General features: G+C 60.8%; 3 protein-coding genes across 4 annotated transcripts in view; 2 read left to right on the plus strand and 1 right to left on the minus strand.

Moving 5' to 3' along the window:
- The window catches only part of SBNO2 (strawberry notch homolog 2), a 53,694-nt gene extending 39,396 nt beyond the window's left edge, over positions 1 to 14,298 (plus strand). The window contains exons 12-33 of one of the 2 annotated variants that reach the window (XM_068420508.1): positions 26 to 143; positions 548 to 653; positions 847 to 1,000; positions 1,402 to 1,578; positions 2,241 to 2,338; positions 4,101 to 4,183; positions 5,200 to 5,400; positions 5,976 to 6,151; positions 6,337 to 6,468; positions 6,750 to 6,885; positions 7,301 to 7,413; positions 7,927 to 7,998; positions 8,324 to 8,432; positions 8,739 to 8,813; positions 9,156 to 9,299; positions 9,491 to 9,585; positions 9,925 to 10,017; positions 10,233 to 10,364; positions 10,597 to 10,673; positions 10,857 to 11,047; positions 11,457 to 11,787; positions 11,945 to 12,067. In XM_068420508.1, the coding sequence (XP_068276609.1) occupies positions 26 to 143; positions 548 to 653; positions 847 to 1,000; positions 1,402 to 1,578; positions 2,241 to 2,338; positions 4,101 to 4,183; positions 5,200 to 5,400; positions 5,976 to 6,151; positions 6,337 to 6,468; positions 6,750 to 6,885; positions 7,301 to 7,413; positions 7,927 to 7,998; positions 8,324 to 8,432; positions 8,739 to 8,813; positions 9,156 to 9,299; positions 9,491 to 9,585; positions 9,925 to 10,017; positions 10,233 to 10,364; positions 10,597 to 10,673; positions 10,857 to 11,047; positions 11,457 to 11,787; positions 11,945 to 11,987 (2,856 nt within the window). In that variant the 3' untranslated portion in view covers positions 11,988 to 12,067. Of the gene's footprint in view, positions 1 to 25; positions 144 to 547; positions 654 to 846; positions 1,001 to 1,401; positions 1,579 to 2,240; positions 2,339 to 4,100; positions 4,184 to 5,199; positions 5,401 to 5,975; positions 6,152 to 6,336; positions 6,469 to 6,749; positions 6,886 to 7,300; positions 7,414 to 7,926; positions 7,999 to 8,323; positions 8,433 to 8,738; positions 8,814 to 9,155; positions 9,300 to 9,490; positions 9,586 to 9,924; positions 10,018 to 10,232; positions 10,365 to 10,596; positions 10,674 to 10,856; positions 11,048 to 11,456 lie in introns of both variants that reach the window. The other variant, XM_068420506.1, reaches the window with a different exon arrangement.
- Positions 14,299 to 15,757: 1,459 nt separating this feature from the next.
- On the minus strand, positions 15,758 to 18,142 carry GPX4 (glutathione peroxidase 4). The gene is made up of 7 exons (XM_068420509.1): positions 18,055 to 18,142; positions 17,601 to 17,695; positions 17,258 to 17,402; positions 17,009 to 17,160; positions 16,844 to 16,868; positions 16,381 to 16,440; positions 15,758 to 16,038 (listed from the first exon to the last, which is right to left on the minus strand). Exons 1-7 carry the CDS (start codon positions 18,130 to 18,132, stop codon positions 16,006 to 16,008), a joined length of 588 nt encoding a protein of 195 aa, XP_068276610.1. The 5' UTR covers positions 18,133 to 18,142; the 3' UTR covers positions 15,758 to 16,005.
- Positions 18,143 to 18,605: 463 nt separating this feature from the next.
- Positions 18,606 to 21,233, plus strand: POLR2E (RNA polymerase II, I and III subunit E). The gene is made up of 8 exons (XM_068420436.1): positions 18,606 to 18,714; positions 18,895 to 19,069; positions 19,171 to 19,286; positions 19,698 to 19,778; positions 19,968 to 20,026; positions 20,200 to 20,278; positions 20,581 to 20,660; positions 20,938 to 21,233. The coding sequence occupies exons 1-7, from the start codon at positions 18,658 to 18,660 to the stop codon at positions 20,644 to 20,646; spliced, it is 633 nt and encodes a 210-aa protein (XP_068276537.1). The 5' UTR covers positions 18,606 to 18,657; the 3' UTR covers positions 20,647 to 20,660; positions 20,938 to 21,233.
- Positions 21,234 to 21,336: the final 103 nt, after the last annotated feature.

Raw genomic sequence — 21,336 nt, forward strand, 5'->3', positions numbered from 1 at the left:
CTCCTTAACTGACATTCCCCTGCAGATTGTGTTTGATGAATGCCACAAAGCCAAAAACGCCAGCTCTACTAAAATGGGCAAAGCAGTGCTGGACCTTCAGAACAAGCTGCCTCGAGCAAGGGTTGTTTATGCCAGTGCCACAGGTAAGCTGCTCTCAGCATTGTGTGTCAGCCATCAGTCACCTCCGTGATCTGAGGGATGCCCTTGAGATGTGCGCGCGTATGCTGGGAGTTCACGTTCATGCAAGAAGAGGTGAATGGTGCTGCAGCGCTAGAGGGGAGCCTGGGGTGCTAAGATCTGCCCCAAGCCCCATCACTGCTGTTACTCGTGACTTTTTGGCAAGTCAGACTAATTTCTCTCCAGTTTAGCTTGTTCCTGGCCAGCTGCTCATCTGTATGGTGATGGTTGCCCACTTAGTGTGTGGAAAGGTCCGTGGGTCTCCTGAGGCATGATGGCAAATGACTGTCCTTTTAGGAGTTCACTTTACTTGAGTCACAGCTATTCACAACTGCTGTGGTTTTGCTGACAGTGAATTCTGTTCAAATAGGTGCCTCTGAGCCAAAAAACATGATTTACATGAGCCGCCTGGGGATCTGGGGGGAGGGCACCCCGTTCAGAGCGTTTGAGGAGTTCCTGCACGCAATTGAAAAGAGGTAAGTCGTGTCCAGCAACCCTTTCCACGTGGCTTACATTTTGTGGCAGCCTCTGTTTGGGAAGTGGGTGCGATGCCTGAGGACGGTGTCTGAGGACAGCTCGAGGCAGGAGAGGTGGTGGTTCTGCAGAGGCGCCTACCCAGGGCGGCCCTGTAGCAGAGAAGGGGATTTCACAGCTGTCTTCCTCTCCCAGGGGAGTTGGTGCAATGGAGATCGTGGCCATGGACATGAAGGTCAGTGGAATGTACATTGCCAGGCAGCTCAGCTTCACTGGAGTGACCTTCAGAATCGAGGAGATCCCCCTGGACCAGCAGTACAAGACTGTCTACGACAAGGCAGCCAAGTTGGTGAGCTGGTCCCGCTGCGGAGGGGAGACTTGATGTTTAATCGTGCTTTGGGCACGGCCGTTTGTTGTGTGGGAAGGTTTGAGGACCCTAAACGTGGCTATGACCACAGACTTGGTTTGTTCATGAGAGTGAAAAAGAGTGCAAATGCTCAACTTACCTAAAAAAATCATCTTCTACTTTTTTGCTTCTATTTAAAAGTTCCATATGTGCAAACCAGAGCTTGCAACATCACGCTAACGCAGAGAAAATGGCCAGGCTGTTCATTCAGCCTGACACCACGACATAAATACTGATGTTAAATCAAATTATCAAACCCCAGACTGTTGTAATCCCCTCTTGCACAGCAGTAATGAAAATGAAAACTGAGAGATTAACTCAGCCTTTCTCGGTATTGTCTGCAGTGGGCAGAGGCCTTGATGGTGTTCCAGCAGGCAGCCGACTGGATCGGCTTGGAGTCTCGGAAGTCCTTGTGGGGTCAGTTCTGGTCGGCCCACCAGCGCTTCTTCAAGTACCTCTGCATTGCTGCTAAAGTCCGGCGGCTCGTGGAGCTGGCCCGGGAGGAGCTGGCGAAGGACAAGGTGCGGTGCCCGAGCCTCGCTGCAGCCGCAGCAGCCGTCACTCTTGCATTGCAAGGGATTTTTTTGTAGTCTGCAACCAAAGGGAGTTAATTACTGTTCAGCTTGGCTTGAAAGCAATTTCAAACCTCTCTAAGGCTGAATTTCTCTCCAGACTAAGCAGAGCGAAGTGCAGTGTTTGGGTTTCTGAGAACACTCACAGTAAATGATACTGGGGAGTTCACGTGGCCTCGTCTTCCGAGGCATTACCCACCGTTCATTTACGGTAGATGTGGGCAAGCTGATCTGAGAGGGTGTTTTGGGTCATGTTCAAGCTAGAGGAGGTACCAGATCCTTCCGCTCGAGCACAGCTCTGTCCTTTCATCCATCGGATGCAACTTGGAAATTTTAGGCAGAAACTACCTAGCGAAGTCAGTCAGCGTCTGCGATCAGAGCCATCCTCTCTGTGGTGTGGGCAGGGGTGCGGGTTTGGGTGCTGAAGGATCTGAGAGGTGGTTCTTCATCAGGTCCCCTGCCACAGGCCCAGCACGTATTTGGGGCAGGGTCCAGGGGAATGTGCCTGGGACTGTGAAATAGTCTCGTGAGCCTGTAGCTGTTTGCCCTGACGCCGGCTGTGGTGGCCCTCCCTCACGCCTCGCTGTGCCGTCCCTTGTGTTTCCCTGCAGTGCATCGTCATCGGCCTGCAGTCCACCGGGGAGGCTCGCACCAGAGAAGTCCTGGATGAGAACGATGGGCATCTAAATTGTTTTGTCTCTGCTGCAGAGTGAGTTAAAAATCCCTGTTTTTCCTTCTGCTGGGGGGATGCGTGGGAGGCTGGAGGTGTGCTAGGGAAAGCCCTGCCCCGGGGCCACTCATCACTTGCAGTTCTGGAAACGCAGTTTCATAACGCCTTGCCCTGTACAAGCTGTAAATGGAGAGGACACTTAGCTGGGTCCTTGAGGCACCGTTTCTTCAGCGGGACTTTATGAGCTAGATCCTGGATTTTGAAGTTTCCTGTGGTCCAAACTTGCATGAGCAGCCTGATCCGCCTCTCTACACACTGGAAGGAACTGGCAGGTGTAGGAGAGCCAGAAATGTGAGCTCAGACGTAGTCTGTGTGGGTCTGACTCTGGAAAACAGCGCTGTTGACAATGAAGAAATGAGCAAGACAATCTCATGTAAGGACACAGGCTGGGCTGATGCTGTGAGGCGGCATCGCAGGAGCAGTGAGAGGAGGGAGTGGTCCAAGGAGGTTAGATTCGCCAGTGCTGACTTTCGGCATGCGTAGGAGGCAGGACCAGTGTCCTGGTTGTGGTGCCTTTGTTCCTGGCTAAAAGGGGAGCTGGTTGTGCCTCAAGGGAAGCCAGCAGCAGGACTCGCGCTACCCTTCCAGCAGAGAATGAGGCTTGTGCTCCCCCTCATTCCTGCAGCTTTCAGAATCCCAGCCCACCCCGTGAACGTGGCCGTTCCTGCGCGATGGGTGATGAAAACCCGGGACGTTGGGTTGAGTTGTGCTTCCTCCATTCCACAGGCAGCAGGGCTGTTACTGTTTCCTTTTGAGTGACCTTTAATGCAGGTGAAAGCAGTGAGAGATGCCAGAAACAGTATGTGTCCAGTTTAGACGAAACTTTCCTCCCTTGCTGCCTGTGTCTCCTCCAGCCCCTCTCACCAGGGGTCTTGGACCCCCCTCCCCTTCCCAAGGCTCCCTTTCTCACACGGGCGAGCTGTCATGTCCACACCTCTCAGCTGTTGCTTTCAACATTGGAGTTTTGTTCCGACCCGCGCTCGTTCAGCGCTGCCTGCTCATCGCGCTGGGGGTTCGTCCCCACCCAACACAACCAGCATTTAAGCGTTTGCTCTTTGATTTGCACAACAGCCCACAGAAACATTCGTTTTCCACCTCTTATGATTTTTTCCATTCACCTGAAACCACCACGTGTCCGTGTTTTGTCACTTTTCCCTGTTTTGGGGGCAGGCAGGCCCACGTCCAGTCAATCGGGGCTTGGTGGAGCACATTTGTTAGACAGCCTGACAGTCCCTGCTGCCAGAGCGTGGAGAGGGGCTGGGACACTGGGACTTAACTGGATTTTTTAGTAGTGATGTAACAGCTTCCCAGTATAGTGTTTCCCGTTTAAAACTCCCTCTTAGTTGCTATATAAAGGTCTTGCGACTTGGGCACGCCAGTGGTCACGCAGAGCCCGGGGGCTGCTCTGCTTTGGTTGCAGCATCTCCCTGAACACCCCGCTCCCTCTGCCAGCGGGGAGCCCACGGCAAAGAGTGTTTTCCCAGCATTGCAGTGCTTTGCATCCCCCAGCACGCCCCTTCCACGGTGCAGCCCACGCTCCCATTTCGTGAGCCACACTCAGTCCGAGTCGCTGCTGTTCCGCAGAGCAGCGCCGTGCCAGTGGCTGGTACTAGTGGTTGTGGTGCAGGATTTACCCCTCTCTCATGAAATGTGGTGCTATCTCGAATACACATTGCTACGTGATAACCAGCAGATGTTCCTGTTCCTGGTAGCTAGAATAAATTTTGCATCTTACTTTCAGAGGCGTCTTTCTATCACTAATTCAGAAGCACTTTCCTTCAACCAAAAGAAAGAGAGAAAAAGGAACTGGCATTAAAAGAAAACGTAAGAGCACACTCCGCTGCCCAGCATCTGACCTCCTGCCTTGCTGCTTCACCCCAGCCACTCAGCTTTTTCTTTTCCTTTTTCCCTTCTCCCTACTTCATGCTTTTTGCTGCTCTGCCCTGGTTTCAGTTTGCCCCCCCCGCTCATCTCCCCTCACACTCTCTCATCCGGAGGACGGCAGCTCTAGGTCCTTCACCCTTTCCTCCCCCTAACCCACTCCCTGTCACAGCGTAGGTCCTTGCCTCCACTGCTTGCCCAGTAGCTCTGCCCCTCTCCCGCCTCCTCGCCCAGACTGGGGGCAGGTTGCACAAGAGTCCTGGCTGCATGTCTGAAGCCCCCTCGCAGCAAGGAGGGGTTTCTCCACTACCCCTCACTTAGAGCATGGCAGGTGTCCTGGGGCAAAAAAATAACTTCCCTGCCAAATTATTGGCTGCGGCTGCAGGTAAGAAGAGTTTTGGGTTTTCTCCTCCAGTGGGGTGTGGGACAAGGGGAAGGGGGGGACAGCAGCACTGGCAGGCTGTGGAGGTGGTTGTGACTGGCTGCCGTTGCGGAGCAGCCCGTGCAGGCTGGTTTGTGAACCCGCTCAGGTGGCAGGGCCATTCTCACTGTGCTCAGGAGTAAACAACATCCCAAAACACTGGCACCTTCCCGTGTCCTGCACATTGCTCTGGAGGCAGCCAGACCCGTGGACTCCTTCCCCTGAGGAGTCGGCACTGCTTAGAGCCGGCTGTGTGTTCATCCTGACGTGTGCAACCAGCTTCAGCCTTGACAAAGATGGCCTTGTTCTTCCTTTCTCTCTCTTCCTTTCTCTTTCTCTCCCTCCCTCCTGCTCTCTCCCTCCCCTCCTAGCTGTCCCCCCACCCAAGAGGCTCTGTCTTTCCAAGATCAGCCTTTCATTTGGGGCAGTCTCAGCTCTTTTGTGGTTTCTCCTCCTCTTTCTGAGCTGGCGCTTGCTGTTCTGCGTTGAGGTGTGAGGCTGGGGGCTCTCCCGTGACGCCGCTCGCTCTCCCTTGCAGGGAAGCAGAGGGGCCGCTGCCCCAAGGCTCTCAAGGGCGTGTGTGACCCCACGGGTGTGATCAAGATCAGCGACGACAGCAGCACCGACTCCGACATGGCGCTCGACAGCGACTTCAACTCCTCCCCGGACTCTGTGTTTGAGACCGACGATGTCATCTTCGTCGAGCACACCTACAACGGCTTCGCGGCTGAGGACAGGGGTAAGCAGAGCGGCGGCACGGGGCTGGCTCCTTCCGTGCTGCGGGGGGCTGGGAACCGGAGTCACTTCGTTCTGTGGAGCGTGGCACCCAGTGCACGGGTGCGCAGCTGGAGACAGGCACCCACCCCAGTGCCCTGCGGGCACGGACAGCGGCAGATCAGACGTGGCCCTTCTGGGGGGGGTCTGGCTAAGGGGCCTGCAGGGGCAGTGAGCTGATGTGACGACACTCTTTTGGTGTCTTCTTGGAATGGTGAAGCTCCTTCTGTGCTCGGGGCAGCCTTATGATCTGGGCTAGATTTTATCCTGCAATGGTCAGACTTGGGCTTGTGCGGTTGATTCACGTTAACTTGCTGTGATCAGTGAGCAGGAAGAATTTGCCCTGCGGGCTCCTTTCCCCTCCAAAACAGGGGGAGGCACAGAGGGAATTCACTCCCTGCTCAGCAGCATTTATTGGCAGTCACGGTGTCTTTGCTTGCTCATCAGATAGTGCCCCCAGAAGCTCTTTGGGACAACTCTTTTTCCCTCTCTGATTTGCAGTTACCAGGTAACTCTAAATTTTTGCATTTTTCGTTGCAGGTAATTTTCACATGCCGCCTTCCCAGAAAGAGATGCATGGCCTCAGAGAGCTGGAACACGTGGAAAAGATGAAGCAGGACCTCCTAGCTAAAGTAAAAGCACTGGGCAAAGAGCTACCTCTCAATACCTTGGATGAACTGATCAATCACTTCGGGGGCCCGGAGCACGTGGCTGAGGTACTGCTCACAATCAGGAGGATATTTTGGTGGCGCTGGGAGACAGGAAAAGGGGCCAGCAAAGGGAGTTCCTGCGGGAAGAGGGTTTCCTCTCCTTCCTTGCAATCTGAGGAAGCTGTTGACTTGCTGCGCCGTGCGGGTCTCTCCCCTCTAACAGCCCCCCTCTCTCCCGGCGGTGTGTACAGATGACGGGGCGGAAGGGCCGCGTGGTTTGCAGGCCGGACGGCTCCGTTGTGTTCGAGTCCCGGGCAGAGCAAGGCCTCTCCATAGACCATGTCAACCTGAAGGAGAAGGAGCGTTTCATGAAAGGGGAAAAGGTGAGTCAGGTTGGAGCTGAGGAAGCCTCCAAACATCTGCGTGGGAGCGAGGACACCGAGAGGGGAAGGAAAGGGAGGGTGCCTTTGTGTGCTTGTGCCGTGCCAGCCTCGGGCCAGCAAAGCTCTGCAGCTTTCTGTCTGTCTGACCTGCTGGAAGGTGACAAGGAGTCCTGGGTCCCCTCACGGGCCGGGGAGTTGTGCTTTGGGCTGTTTCTTGAAGCAGTTTTGCAGATGTCCAGGAGTCTCACTCCCCTTTCTTACTTGTTGTCTCTCTCCCTTAGCTTGTAGCAATAATCTCCGAGGCCTCCAGCTCAGGTATCTCTCTCCAAGCAGACAGACGGGTGAAAAACCAGAAGCGCCGGGTCCACATGACGCTGGAGCTGCCCTGGAGCGCGGACCGGGCCATACAGCAGTTCGGTGAGGGCTGAGTGTTCGTGGCCACTGTAGGAAGGGGGAACCCTCCCACACACGTTAGCAGTGTGTCCTCATGAAACAAGCCAAGGGTGCCTGGGGATTTCTCTTCCACCCTGGGGAGGCTCCGTAGGGGCAAGGGACAGTTCCTCAATACGAGCACAGAAGGGATGATGCACGTCCTGGCTCAAACTGGGGGATCACTTCTCAGCCCCAGAGGGTCAGGGCTGTAAACTCAACAGCAGCACCAGGTGGTGGGTGTGGCTGTGCCTCTGTCCTTGTCCCCCAAAGAGGGATCTCCTTGGAGAACCAGCGTGATGGGGAAAGTTGTTTTGGCTCTCACCTCGTGCTCAGCTTCCCTCCCTGTACCAGACCAGCCGTGCCAACCTCTCCTTTCACTTCTGTTCTCGTGTCCCTGAAGGTCGAACGCACCGATCGAACCAGGTTTCTGCTCCAGAGTATGTCTTCCTTATCTCTGAGCTGGCAGGGGAGAGGAGGTTTGCATCCATCGTGGCAAAACGTCTGGAGAGCCTTGTAAGTGCCCTGCAGCAAAGAGATTAACCTGTCAGTTCCGATTCGCTCTGCAGAGCTCCCGTTTCGGTGTTCCCTCTGCCACGGCCAGTGTAACTACCACGGGGGATTGCATCACCCCGGAGCGAGGGCATTGCAGTTGTGGAACGCAGAAGGCTTTGGGCCTCCTGGGATTTGGGGAGGGAAGTGAAGAAGAATTCGTAACCAGGGCATCGGGAGGGATTTCAGGGAAGCAGAACTCAATTCCAGATGCTGGAATTCCCCCACTGTTACAGGAGCATAAACCCATCTGTTTCCAGAAACCTGATGAAATAATTAATGGAATAATCAGTTTCATTTTTCTTCACTTCTGATAAATCCCCAAATACTCTGGTAAAGTCTCAGTGTTCCAGAGGAACGCTGCCTCCCCCCAGCACGTTCCTATCCTGGCCTCTTCTGGGACGGGGCATCTGCCATCCTTCGCTGGTGTTTTCCAACAGCTAAAAGTGAGAATTTTTTCGTGGTCTGCCTTCCTAGGGTGCCTTAACCCACGGGGACCGCCGGGCCACCGAGTCCCGAGACCTCAGCAAGTACAACTTCGAGAATAAGGTACCTTGGGGCTGTTCTCAGGGAGGGGTTGAGGTGGTTAGCAAGTGCCTTCAGGAAGATCATTGCTGGCATCTACAGGCAGGGTCTGGCCTAGCACCCAGCTCCCTGTGTGTGCCCGTGCCCAGCACACGAACCGAGTGGAGTTAATACCTGGTGGGAGGGTTGTGGGAGCCAGGGAGGGTGCCTGGGCCTCTGCCCCCGAGGGAGCTGGTGCCACCAGGGTGGGGACGTGCAGGGTCTGCGCTCTGGTCCCACAGGGACACGGTCCACTGCTGGGCTGCCGGTGTAGGTGTGTCCCGTGCCTGACTCTCGTCTCCTTTCCCAGTACGGGGCTAAAGCACTGGACAGAGTTCTCTCCACTATCCTCAACCACACGGAGAACAGGGTTCCTGTGCCCAAGAGCTACGACAGAGGGGAGGCTGCGTTTTTCCATGGTAAGAACATCACCAGCTCTGGGGTTTCTGCTGCATCTTGCTGGCCGGGTTGGTCTCAGGTTTGGGGTGCCTGAAGAACCGAGCAGAGGGTCAGAGAGAGGGAGCAGTACCACTGGCTTAGCAGCTCACCAGTGAGCGAGGCGATTGGCCACCTAGAGGCATGTCACCCTGCCAGGCGTGGGGGGAAACAGTCTGGGAGAGTCTCAGCGGTGAAATACTGGTCACAGCTGGAGGGGAAGCAGCCCCGCAGGACTGCTGCGGGGAGCTTCAACCCCAAAATGCACAACCTGTCTTCTGCCATTGCAGAAATGAAGCAAGGTCTCATCTCCGTGGGGGTCTGCTGCAATCAGATGAAGTATGGCACTGTCTCAGTGGAGAAGGGTATGTGTCACGCTTTTCCTGCCCAAAGTAGGGGAGAAATGAAAGAGGCGGGGGTGTCATGGCCCCCCTGGGCCCTCTGCATGGGAGTGTGGCCTCAAGGGGTTCGCTGTGCAGCTGGGGCAGGGTGTTTGCTTTGAGGGGTAGGTCCTGCGGGGAGCAGATCACATCGTGGCAGCTCACCACAGCCTGGAGGAACAGCCCGTGGGCTTCTCCCTTGTGCATCAGTGCTGTGCTGCCGTCGGGAGGGGACGTTGGGTGGCTGTTGGGTGGCTCTCTGGGAGCCTGCTGGGGGGTTCTGTGCCCAGCTGCGCTCTGTTCCCTGACCCCCCCGCGCTCTTGCAGACTGCTCCATCACCAAGTTCCTGAACCGCATCCTGGGTCTGGAGGTGGACAAGCAGAACATGCTCTTCCAGTATTTTTCTGACACCTTTGACTATCTGATTGAAAAGGACAAGAAGGAGGGCAAATACGACATGGGCATCCTAGGTACGGAGAGGGAGGGGTGGCCAGACCTCTCCCTGCTGCACCCCGGGGGTTCTCTGCTCCTCCCTGTGCTGACTGATGGCGGTGCCACGGCCAGCTCGGGCACTGCGGTGTCCCCACACAGCACAGATCTTGCAGGGAGAGGAGGTGGTACGGGAAGGTGTCTCTTACAGCAGTCTCTTCTCCTTCTACAGATTTAGCCCCAGGAGTGGATGAGATCTACGAGGAGAGCAAGGAGGTCTTCCTGACCCCTGGGCACCCGCAGGATGGGCAGGTCGTGTTTTATAAGGTAGGCAGCCTGCACAGCTCTCTCTGCAGTCCAGTCTTCTCCAGTGCTTCCCAGTCTGGCGCTGTGAGCTGCTGGGTCCCTCCCCACGCCCCGTGGCATTGTGTCATGTTTGTGTCACATCTGCCTTGGTCATGAGCAGGTGACTGGTGGTGGGAGGTACACAGAGCAGGCAAGGAAGGGCCCTGCCCTGCCCCGGGGGCTCGGGGCTGCCACGCGTGGGAGGGCAGTCTGGCGGTGCCTGTTTCTGGTTTGTGTGGAGGGTGAGATGTGTGAGACACACACTGACGCGCTTGTCCTGCCCCATGAAGTTACAGAATCCCTCTGCTTGTCCCTGTTTAGATCAGCGTTGACAGAGGCTTGAAGTGGGAGGAAGCTTATGAGAAGTCACTCAAACTGACAGGACCCTTCGATGGGTTCTACCTCTCCTACAAGGTGGGTCCCGGGGCTCTGCCAGGGTGGCACCTCAGCTTGGAGGGTGACTCTGGCGGGAGGTGTGCCGTGGCTGTAAGGGGTCTGTGTCTGACCTCTCCCTGGGGGCTGGGAGATGCCTCCAGGAACCTCCATCCTGGAAGGAAGGGGGTTAGCTTAGAGATACACGGGCTTGGGGCGAGAGGCTGCAACTGTAACCATCAGCTCTGCCCCGACAGATGCGAGGCTGCAAACACACCTGTCTGCTGGCAGAGCAGAGCCGCGGCAAGAACTTCATCCTCTACAAGCCAAATATTGGGAAGCAAAGCAAGCCCGAGAGCCTGGACAGCCTGCAGAAGAAGTACCGGCGGGTAGGTGGGCACTGCAGCCCCCAGTGCGGGGAGAGGGAAGAGCCTCTTTCTCTGGGCAGGGGTGGCTCTGGAAGGACATCTGCTGTAACCCCTTCAGAACTCCTCCTAGTCCTGTTGTGGGGTGGGCAGAGCTGGCGTTAGCACCCGGGTGTCCTGACTCCCAGCCCTGGGTTTCAAGTCTCAGCTGCGTGTTGGGCAGTGGGAGGTCGCCAACGCTCTGTTTCTTCTGCAGGTGCTGCCCGAGGAAGCCAAGGAGCACTGGGAGAGCAGTTACCACTTCTCCTTGAAGAAGTGCAACCATGCTGCCTGGTAAGGAGGGCATCTGCAGCCCCAGGCTGTCCTGCCCTCCCCAGGGCAGAGCTGGCATTGGGGAGGGGTCCCTGGCTGTGGCAGTGGTGAAGGGCCACGCCAGGGAGGCTGCGGGGAGGGGGATCCTGCTCTGCCGTGGGGGCCTGTGCTGATTCGAGGGGTTTTCTCCCGTTTGGACTGCAGGAACAGGAGCTGCAAGCTGATCCAGGAGGGGAAGGAGTGCTGCCAGGGCATGCGCCTGCTGCACTACTACATGCTGTGCGGGGCCCTGCTGCGGGTCTGGAGCAAGATCGCCAGCATCATGGCGGACGTCACCAACACCAGCTACCTGCAGATCGTCCGCCTCAAGACCAAGGAGAAGAAGAAACAAGTCGGTGGGTGAAGTGTGGGAGAGGGAAGGGGAGCAGGATGCTTTAGGAGAAGGAAGAAGGGGTCCAGCTGCCCAGTGGCAAGGTTCCCCTCCTAAAAGGGGACTTGTTCTGGCCTGGAAGCACCCGCTGCGTAGGTGACCCCATGGGAAGGAGGGGAGCTGGGGCTACCCCGGCGTGTGTTTGGGCACTGGGCAGGGGGTGTGAGCCAGGCCTGAGCTGCCCCCTCCCTTGGATAGGAGCCTGCTGTGGGGCTGGTTTTGCTCTGGCCCCCCCGTCCCGTCTCCCTGCTCCGCAGCCCGGGAGTGTGCTTGGCAAGGGGCCCCAGTGGTGCTGCCCACCCCTCTGTCCCCGCTGCGCCCTGTCCCTTCCCACTGGGGACAGCTCTGGGGGCTGATGCACATTCCTCCCTCAGGGATCAAGATCCCCGAGAGCTGTGTCCGGAAGGTGCTGGAGGAGCTGAAGCAGATGGACGAGAACGTGAAGCGAAAGCACAACCGCCTCCTCCAGGCCCAGGAGCAGAGCCCGCCGTTCCCCCTGCCGCTGCACATCCTGCCCCCGCCCCTGGAGCTCCCGCAGACGGGGCCCGGGGTGCCCCTGCCCGCGCACTCCCTGCGCCAGGACGAGATCCTGGACCTGACCTACAGCCCTCCCAGCGCCAGCATTCCCGACGTGGTGATGAACCCCGAGCCCGCTGTGTTGTGCTTCCCCTCGGAGCCTGTTCTCCAGCCACACCAGCAGCACAGGTTGCCCTTTGGCTTCAGCCACCCCTCTGCCTTCAAGAGCCCGGCCCCTGTCCTGGAGGGGACCGTGCCCCTGAGCTCCTCGCTGCACGACCCCCTGCCCCTGCCTCACCCGGGGCCCTTGCAGACACTGCAGCAGCAGGAAGATTTTGTCCAGCAGGATGGGAATATCAACTTCAGAGAGATCCTGGAGGACATGCTGAGGACGTTAAACGTGGCCCCCCAGGAGAACATGCTCCCCCAGGAGCGGCAGAGCGTGATCCAGTTCAGCGGGCCGTTCCCAGACTTCTGACGGCCGGCGGGGCCTGCCAGGCGACCGCGTCCTTGGCACAGAGGTGAGAGCTGGGGAGCCCCGGCTTTTCTACTGCTTTGGACTGACCCTTCTCTGGTTTTGAGGGAGGGGAAAAAAAAAAACAACCTATAGTTCCTTAAAGCAAAGTTTATTTATATATATAATACACAGTCAGGCATGTGTAGATGTGTATATAACATGCGCTTGAGGGGAGTTGAGTGCTGCCAAGTTCAGCTGATCTGGACTGATGGTCTCTGCTGTGTTGAGTCCTGCTCAGAGGTTGGTGCCCGTGTGGGACTGAGGAGAGACGCCCCCTCCTCCGCGCCCGTCCCCCTGCAGACTACTGAGTTCCCGAGCTGGGTCCTGCCTTCCCCAGCCCCCAGCCCAGAGCTGGTCCCCCGGGAGCTGGCGGAGCGAACCGTGTTGGCGTCGGCTGCTGCCAGCTTCCCTCTTGGGCCGCCCCAGCCCTGCTGCGGGCCTTGAGGCTGCGCTGGAGGGCTGGCCTGAAGGCAGGGGCGAGGGGGAAGGGGATGCTGGCCCCGAGGAGCCAGGAGCCGCTGAGCTCGTGTCCCTCTGGGCAGGGCTGAGCAGGCACAGCTGAGAGAAGCAGCGCTGTCTGTGCCTGCTCTGCCCTCGCCGGGGAGGGACACGGACACCCCTGGGGCTGCCCGAGCCCCGCGGCACAGGGCAGGAGCTGGCTGCACCCGCGCCTTGTTTGTCGGGATCGTGGCAGAGCTTGTGAGTGTGGCAGAGCTTGGCCACACCGGGACCACGGGGGGTTCCCCGGCGCAGAAGGGCCACGTGTCCCATCAGCCTGTCCTGCACTTTAGCCTCGCCGGGTCGCTGTGGCTGGCCGTGCTTTGTCCTACTTCTTGCTGTGCGTGATGTCCTTTGCCCTGGCCACCCCACCGGTCCTGCTCCGCAGGGCTTGTCCTTGGCCGGGCCGTGGACACGCGCCCGGGTGTCTGGATCTGGGTGCCCAGCCCTGCCCACCGCTACCCTTGGTGGGAGCTGCTCCCAGGCCCCAGAAGGGCAGAGCTCCCCGGCGAGCGCCGAGGCTGCGCAGCGTCGCTGCTCCTGCTGCAGACTCAACCCCCAGTACCAAAGAGCAAAGGTCTCCTTTGCCCAGCACTGCCCCAGCCACCCCCTGCCCGCGGCCCCGTGCCAGCTGCCTTCTCCCCAGGACGGGGGTGGCCTCCAGCCACCTCTGCCACCACCCCTCTTCCAGCAGCGTCTCTGGAGTCCCCTCCTCCGGGCAGGGAGCCGTGTCCCCCCCCAGGGCTCGGGGACTGGCCCAGCGCCCTGTTTGCCGTTGGGGAGTGCTCTGGGTCAGTGTCCCCGGTGTCCCCGCTCCTGCTGAGATGGCACCTGCCTTCCCCAGTGCGTTGAGACCAGGGACCTGCCCCCCGCGGTGCACGCGTGGGCTCAGCTGTGGGGTTGCTCTGGTCCCTGCCCTTCCTCTTGGGGGGCTTGTCCTTACCCCCCCGCCCTCCCCAGCTGGCATCTGCCCCCCCCAGCCCGCCTGGCCGGGGCTGCCTTCTACTGCGTTCACAGAAACCTCCTTACCTCAAAGTAAACACCAAAGACCGGAGCCCCCGTGTGCCCCCCGGGCCCTGCTGCTGCCCCGGGAGCTCTGTGCTCACCCCGCAGCTCCGCTCACGGCAGCCCCACGGGGATCCCCCCGTTCTCGGGGCTCCGGGACAGCCTTTCCCGAGCCCCGAGCAGGGCCAGGCTCTCCCCTTCCCAGACCCTCCTCTATTTCACATCCACCCCAGCGCGGGGGGGGCCCTGCCTTCCCCCGGGTCCTGGATCGTCCCCTCGGCGCTTGCCGAGTTCTCAGCCAGGAGAGAAAAGGGCGCCGGGAAAACCCATTTCAGAGAGGCTTAAACTCAGGAATAGCGAGGAGAAAGGAGGCACCCGCCGTCACCCGGAGCCTTATCTGGTGGCTTTGACCTTGACTTTAAAATATATGCAATTGTCCCTCCCTGGTCTCTGGGAAGACAGAGAGCACCTTCGAGGAAGCCCTTCCCTGCCCCGATCCTGTGTTTTTGTCAGGGTTAATAATATGTAACAATATCTTTTAACTAAATTATTATGCAGGTGTCCTACTGATTGTATGTGTTTTTAAATGAGTCCCTTTTTTTCTTCCCTTCCACCTTTTTGTTAGCACTTTTTAATCCGCTTGTTGTTTGCCTTTGTTTTTCTATGTGTATTTATAATTAATTGAGATGTATATATGTAAAGAGATTTTTTTAGAATATGTGCCTTTGACTAATAATTCCTGAATTTTCTACTTGCCTCAGAAGAATAATTTTTCATTCTGCTCAGTAAAAATGGAAAGGAAGCCACGTATGAGATGTCTGTAAGTCCCAGCTCTCTGTCTGTCTGTCCATCTCTCCAGCCCTGCCCCAGGATCCCATCTGGGACTCGGATTGGGAACCCAAGAGCCAGGGTCCCGCTGGAGTTCATCTATCTCCTGTGTCACCAGCTCTGGTGGCTGAGGATGGCTGTCCCGAGCCGGGCAGGGGCTGTGGGGAGGAGGATCCTCCCTGGAGCCAACCCAGGCACCAGCCTTGGGTGGGGCTGCTCCCTCCCGGCTTCGCTGGGGCGAACAGATAAAGGAGCTGCTGTTCCAGCGTGTTCTGCCGGGACATCTCACCCAGGCACTGCCAGCCCCTCTCTGTCCCCAGGGGAAGGGGGGACAGGGACGAGCCACGGGTGCTGGTCACGGAGGAGCTGTTGGCACCTCGCTCTGTGTGACCGGGCAGTGCCGTGCTGCCGCCGGGGCTGTGGGGCAGCTCCCACCCCGGGGGGCCGAGCGGCCAGGCAGGCTGGAGCAGGGTCCTCCCGCCATCCTCACGTGCCAGGCTGCAGGCACGGGGGGGGGGTCAGGCTGGGGGGGACCCCAGCAAGGACCCTGCAGCTCCTCCCCACTCCGCCCCTGGCCCCACAGCAAGGACAGGGCTCCCCGAGGTGGGCCATAGATGTTAAGGGGAGAGCCAGCAGCTCCTGCACAGCAAAGCACCTGTAAAACACGAGCTCTCCCCACCCATGGGAGCTGCGGGCCCTCCCCGGGCTTGGCCAGACACGGCTGCGCTTTGGCAAGCACTGAGGAGCTGCAGCCGAGGCGTCCCGAGGAGGATGGAGGCAGCCGTGGCCCTGCACGTCTCTGGCAACGTGAGGTATTTCACCACGTCCCGACGCAGCTCGGTTCTGTTTCGCAGTAATTGCCCCTGGCTGGGGCTTGCGCCACTGCTGGAACCAGCCCCTTTGCTGCCCTGCCAGGGCCCGGGGGGGTATCGGGGCCGGGGGGGGGTATCAGGGCCAGGGTGTGCTGCCCAGAGAAAAACTACCCCATTGCCTCATCGGGGCAGGTGCCCGTTGGTTTAGGGCGAGGGAGGGTCCCAGGAGGGCCAGGCCCCAGCTGCGGTCCCAGGGGACACATGCGCCTCCCCCTGCTCCGTTTTTCCCGTGTGAACCCCTGGGGAGCAGCGCCTGACCCGGGATTTGTGTGCAATCCCTGTCTCGGCACTAATGAGGATTATCCCTGCTGGGCTCAGGAGTTGTGTAAGGTCTTGGCTCCCCTGCAAAGCTCCGGGTTCTCCCTGGGAGCAGCCCAGCCCCGGGTTCTCCCTGGGAGCAGCCCAGCCCCATCCACCACTCGCTGCCACACACAACCCCTCATTTCTAACACCTTTATTGCAAGGGGACCCCAGATCCTGCTTTATGCCCGCAGAAAAGGGGCTGCCCAGCAGCGGCCGCCGGCCCCGTGGAGCCTTCTTCCAGCAGCTGCACGCCACATGGTCAGGTCCGCCTCACCAGCGAGCTGGCTTGGAGACAGACCGTCATCGGGGCTGGAGGAGAAGCCGCCACGGCCGCGGGAGGCCGGCGCTGGGGCCAAGGGACAGCGCAGGGGGGAGAGGAGCAGGTTACAGGTAGAGAGGCAGGTCCTTCTCGATCACCTGCGAGAAGGGAGCGTCGCGCTATGAGAACGTCATTGCCCCAAAAACATGCCTGAAGCCCCCTCCGTCCCACCCCAAGGGACTGCCTGGAACCACCCACCCACCCTGTGCTGGGCACCTGCTTTCCCTGGTGCCCCAGCCACCCCCCGGGGCACGGGGGGGCCTTTTCTCCCCCAGCCAAAGGAGGAAGAGAGTCAAGACACGGCAACGGAGCCTGTGCCAGGGCAGCTCTCGGCCCCAGCACTGCGGCGTTTCTCTGCTGAGACCTGCTGCCACTGTCACACTTCCCCTTCTCCCAGGGCCAGGCGGAGCTGTACTGCCAACCGCCCCCGCAGCACTTACGTAGGGATCCTCCATCGGGCTGTACCTCCTCACCACTTGGCCCTCCCGGTTAATGAGGAACTGCGGGAGCAAAGCAGCACCCGGGTGAGCGAGCCCAGCTCTGACACGGGCTCTGCAGCCCCGGGAGAGCGGCAGAGCGGCCCCGGGAGCTGTTTATGGCGGGGCTGGGCTGTGGCAGATCCTGCCTGCAGAGCTGTAGCCCCTGGCAGACCTGCTCCCCCCTCAGCTGGTTACTGCCGCTCTGGGACAGGGCTGGGGGCTGCTGGGGGGCTCCAGGCACAGGGACCAGGACAGCACAGGAGCCCCTCGGGACGCTCCTACCCCGACATCCAGGGTAACCGCACAGAGCGGAGCCTGCGCGTGAGGATCCCTCCTCCCTACAACGCCTCAGGGCCTCCCCGCCGCCCCCCCAAAGGGTGAGGGTGACCCAGGCGTGCCCGGGAGCGGGGCAGCTCTATCCTACCTTGGTGAAGTTCCATTTTATTGCACTAGGAGAGAAAAAACAGGAGTGAGACTGTGGCAGAAAACCCTCGTGGTGCAGCCAGGCCACCCGCTCGGACAGAGCGGCCCAGAGCCGACCCCTCCAGGCCCGCTGGGGTGGCTCCCGCAGCCCCCCGTCCCCACTCACTTGCCCAGGGTGCCTCTTCCCTTGGGCTGCTCCTTCATCCACTTCCAGAGCGGGTGGGCGTCGTCCCCGTTGACGTCGATCTTGCTGTACATGTCAAACTTCACACCGTAGTTTTCAGCAAACGCCTTAATCTGCGCCTCGTCCCCGGGCTCCTGGGGAAGGCAACACCCGGGGGGCACACGGAGCGTCCCGGGGCCGCGCACGGGGCCCGGCCAGCCCCACGCAGCCCTCGCCCCGCGCCCCCCGTACCTGCTTCCCAAACTGGTTGCAGGGAAAGCCCAGGATGCGTAAACCCCTCTCAGCGTATCGGGCGTGCAGGTCAACGAGCTGAGTGTAGTTTACAGCGGTTTTGCCTCATTTCGAGGCCACGTTGGTGATGATGCAGACGTAGCCCCTGGAACGGGGGGGAATCAGCAGCCGTTCCCCCGGCAGCGGTGAGGAGGTGGGAAGGCGCCCGCACAGCGGCTGCTCTCCCGGGTTACGCAACGGATCGTCCGGCTGAGGCTTAATCAGCGCCCGGCGCCGCGTCCCTCCCCCGAGCCCCCTCCGCCGCCGCCCCAAGGCCGAGCGGCGCCCGGCCCCTCCCTCCTACCGGTACTTCTCCAGGGAGACGTCGTTGCCATCGATGTCTCGAGCGTGGAAGTCATAGACGGCCTTGGCCGAGCGCCAGTCCTGCGCCTGGGCACACTGCGGGGGCGCGGGGGCCGCCGTCACCGGGGGCTGCCCCCCCCGTTACCGCCCGGGGACACCCCGCAGCCACCGGCCCCGCGCCCTGCGCCTCCCCGAGCGGCACACGGGCTCCCCCCAGGGCTCGTCCTCCGCTGCGGGCCGCCTCCCCGCTCGCTGGGAGGGGGGCGCGGGGGTCCCTCTCCCGCAGCCGCGGCGGTTCCCGGTTGTCTGCGTCCCCGCCCCGGCCCGCCTCAGCCCCCGCCGCTCGCCCCGGGCACCCCACGGCAGCCCGGCAAAGCCCCCGACCCGCAGCCCCCCCCCGCGTCAGCCCCGGGGCGGAGCGGGTCCCGCCGCGCCGCGCTGACCCACGCGCTCACCATGCTCCGCACCGGGCTCCGCGCTGCCGCCGCCGCCCCGCACAGCAGCGCCCGCCGCACCGCCCGGCCCCATCCCATCGCGCCCCGCCACCCCCGGCCCCTCAGCCAATCGACGGCCCGAACGCCCGGAGATACCGCCCCGTGCGGCCGCGCAGCCAGTCAGAGCGCACAGGGGCGTGCTCGAGTGGTCGATGGATGGGGAAGCTGACCAATGGAAGAGCAGGGTGGGCGGGGTGGCCGCGGGGCTGTTTATCAGCGAGGCGGGCGAGACCATGGCGGCGGCGGCGGGGGGCAGGGACAGACCAAGGGGCGGGGGGGCGTGGTCAGGCGGCGGGGCGCTGCGGGCCGGGGCCCCCTGCGGCGGCGGTTTCCCTGTGGCGGCCGCGAGCCCGCGGCCCGTCCCGGGCGGGGGCGCAGACACCGGGGGACCGAGAGGGACCGGGGCGTCCCCCGCGCAAGGGGCGGGAGGGAGGCGGCCCGCGGCGGACTACAGCTCCCAGCAGCCGCCGCCCCAGGCCCCCACGGCTGCCCCGGCGCCGCCTGTCGCTGCGCGGGACAGGCACTAGTGCGGGCAGCCCGCGGGGGCCTGCGGCGGCGGGCGCCATGGACGACGAGGAGGAGACGTACCGGCTGTGGAAGATCCGCAAGACCATCATGCAGGTGCGGGCGGCGGGGCCGGGCCGCGGCCGTGAGGGGGCTCGGGGCCGCGGGGAGCCAGCCCCGGCGGGGTGCGGGGCGGCAGGGGCTGCGCAGCGGCCGGGCGGCCCGTCCCGGGGGCCACCATGGGGCCGGTGCGGAGCGGCGCGGACGGGCCGCCTGACCCCCGGGCGCTCCCCGCAGCTTTGCCACGACCGCGGGTACCTGGTGACCCAGGACGAGCTGGACCAGACGCTGGAGGAGTTCAAGGCGCAGTTCGGGGACAAGCCCAGCGAGGGCCGGCCGCGCCGCACTGACCTGACCGTGCTGGTGGCTCACAACGACGATCCCACCGACCAGATGTTCGTCTTCTTCCCGGGTGAGCCGAGCCCGGCCCGGGCTGGGGCTGGCTGTGCTGCTGGGGGGGCTGACGGAAGGTGGGAGGGCTCGTTGTAACGCGGGGGCTGGGTCCTTCCCCAGAGGAGCCCAAGGTTGGGATAAAGACGATCAAGATGTACTGCCAGCGGATGCAGGAGGAGAACATCACTCGGGCGCTGATCGTGGTCCAGCAGGGCATGACCCCGTCGGCGAAGCAGGTACCACGCGCCGTGAAGGGCGGCTGCCGGAGCGTCGGGGTTATTGTGCTCCGGGCGTGTTTTGCCTCTCAGTTTTTCAGTGCCACTTTAGGTATATAAAAGCCCAGAATTTCCTTCTAGATGAGACCTTTTGCTAAAGCCGGTTGTGCCTTAGTGCAGGCTCTTGCTGAGTGTATTTAACCAGAACAGCTGGTTCTGGCTGCAGAAGAGCAGCTGAGGGCCGGTCAGGAGGCTGGTGAGAGAAGGGAGGGGGTTTGCCAGCGGCCGAGGGGTCTGTGTGCTGTTCGCCCGCGTGGCTGTACCTGTGTGAGCGCCAGTGCAGCGATCCTGCGCTGCCGTGACCGGTGTGGGGTGTGGAGCGGATCTGGGCCAGGCAGGGCCATCCCGTCTGACAGACCCTTCCCTTTCCAGTCCCTGGTGGATATGGCTCCCAAATACATCCTGGAGCAGTTCCTGCAGCAAGAGCTTCTGATCAACATCACCGAGCACGAGGTGAGCGGTGTCGGGCGTGCTGGGCTGCGGCTCGGGCTGCTCCCAGAGACCTTCTCTCGGCTGGAAGGGCTGAGTGACACGGTCGTAGTTTTCTTCCTTACAAACGTTTTGCTTCTCCTGGCGCTGTGAGGAGCCAGTCGCCCTCTCTGGCTTTCTAACCATAGGGTCTCTCTCGCCTGTTGTTTACAGCTGGTCCCGGAGCACGTTGTCATGACAAAGGAAGAAGTAACCGAGCTGCTGGCCCGATAGTATCCTTTGTTTGTTCCTTCCCTTCCTGCCTGGGTGTGAGGCGTGCTTGCTTTGGGCTGAAAACACATCCGCCCACGAGGGTTTGCTGGTTTGTTCCGTGAGCTGTGCTAACCCTGGCCTCTGGGCCTGTCGCCTGCTCTGCTGGGTGAGCTCCTCCTTGACTCGGGCGCAGTAAGCTGAGAGAGAACCAGCTCCCGAGGATACAGGCGGGGGATCCTGTGGCGCGGTACTTCGGAATAAAGCGCGGTCAGGTAAGAGAGAAGTAGGCTCAGCCAGCAGTTCCCTGCGGGCAGGGCAGGGAGGGGAGACCCTCTGCAGTGTGTCAGAGCTCCTGGAGACAGGAGGGGCGGCTCTTTCAAATGGAAAAGCTGTTGTAGGTCAGGCAGGGATGTGTGTGAGCTGGGCAGGCTCCCGGCAAGGAGACAGCAGCCTCGGCTGAATCGGCTGGTGGCAGCCGGCAGACGTGACACGTCTGCCTCGGGCAGAGAAGCCCTGTGGGGGAAGGTTGCCGCCAGCTTCTCTCCCTCATGAGTTCCTTCCTCCGGCCTTCTAGGTGGTGAAGATCATAAGACCGAGCGAGACCGCGGGCCGGTACATCACCTACCGACTGGTGCAGTGAGCCGGAGCGATGGGGTGAGGCGGCGCGCGGACCCCGCCGGGGAGCGGAGGGCTCTGGGCGGTGCCTTGGGCTCACGCTGGGGCTCTCCGGGGTTGGTGTGAAGTGAGTGGCCTCCAGGAAAAGGTTCCCCCAGAACTGCAGGTGGTTTGTGGTTGTGAGCAGGAGGACAGGGCAGAGCCAGGCTCAGTCGGGCTCGTGCCTCAGTATCCACCGCTCGGGACCTGTCGGTGTCGCGGGGCTTGGCCTGGCGAGCGGTGAGGGGCTGCACATCCCGCGTTCTCTCTCTTCCAGGGGTGGAAGAGTTGTGTGATGCCTCCCGACCTTCCCATCCACTCGCAGTTCGCAGACCCTCCCGGGTGTCTGCCTCTTCATACATGGCCAAGAAGGTTCCCTGCAGTCCTGTGGCCTAATGCCTTGTTTTCCAGCCTGGACTTTGCCGTAACTCCTTCGTTTTCATTAAGGACTGAAGCCAGGGGAGTCCTGAAGCAACAGAAGTGTGCAGGGAGGAAGCGAGAGGAAAAGGGCTTTTCCTTTCCCATTTTATTTTGTAGGATCTTATTTTTAATAAAGGTTTGTCCTCTCGCCTCCTCCCTGGTGCTTTGTTTCTGAGCCTCTCCCTGCACCGGGACCTTGCGAGTTCCCGTGTGTTCCGTTCACAGCTCCTCGCTGCCGAGGCTCCGGGGGACCCTC

Source organism: Nyctibius grandis, chromosome 31 (genome assembly GCF_013368605.1).
Source record: "Nyctibius grandis isolate bNycGra1 chromosome 31, bNycGra1.pri, whole genome shotgun sequence".
In the NCBI taxonomy this organism is placed as follows: domain Eukaryota; kingdom Metazoa; phylum Chordata; class Aves; order Nyctibiiformes; family Nyctibiidae; genus Nyctibius; species Nyctibius grandis.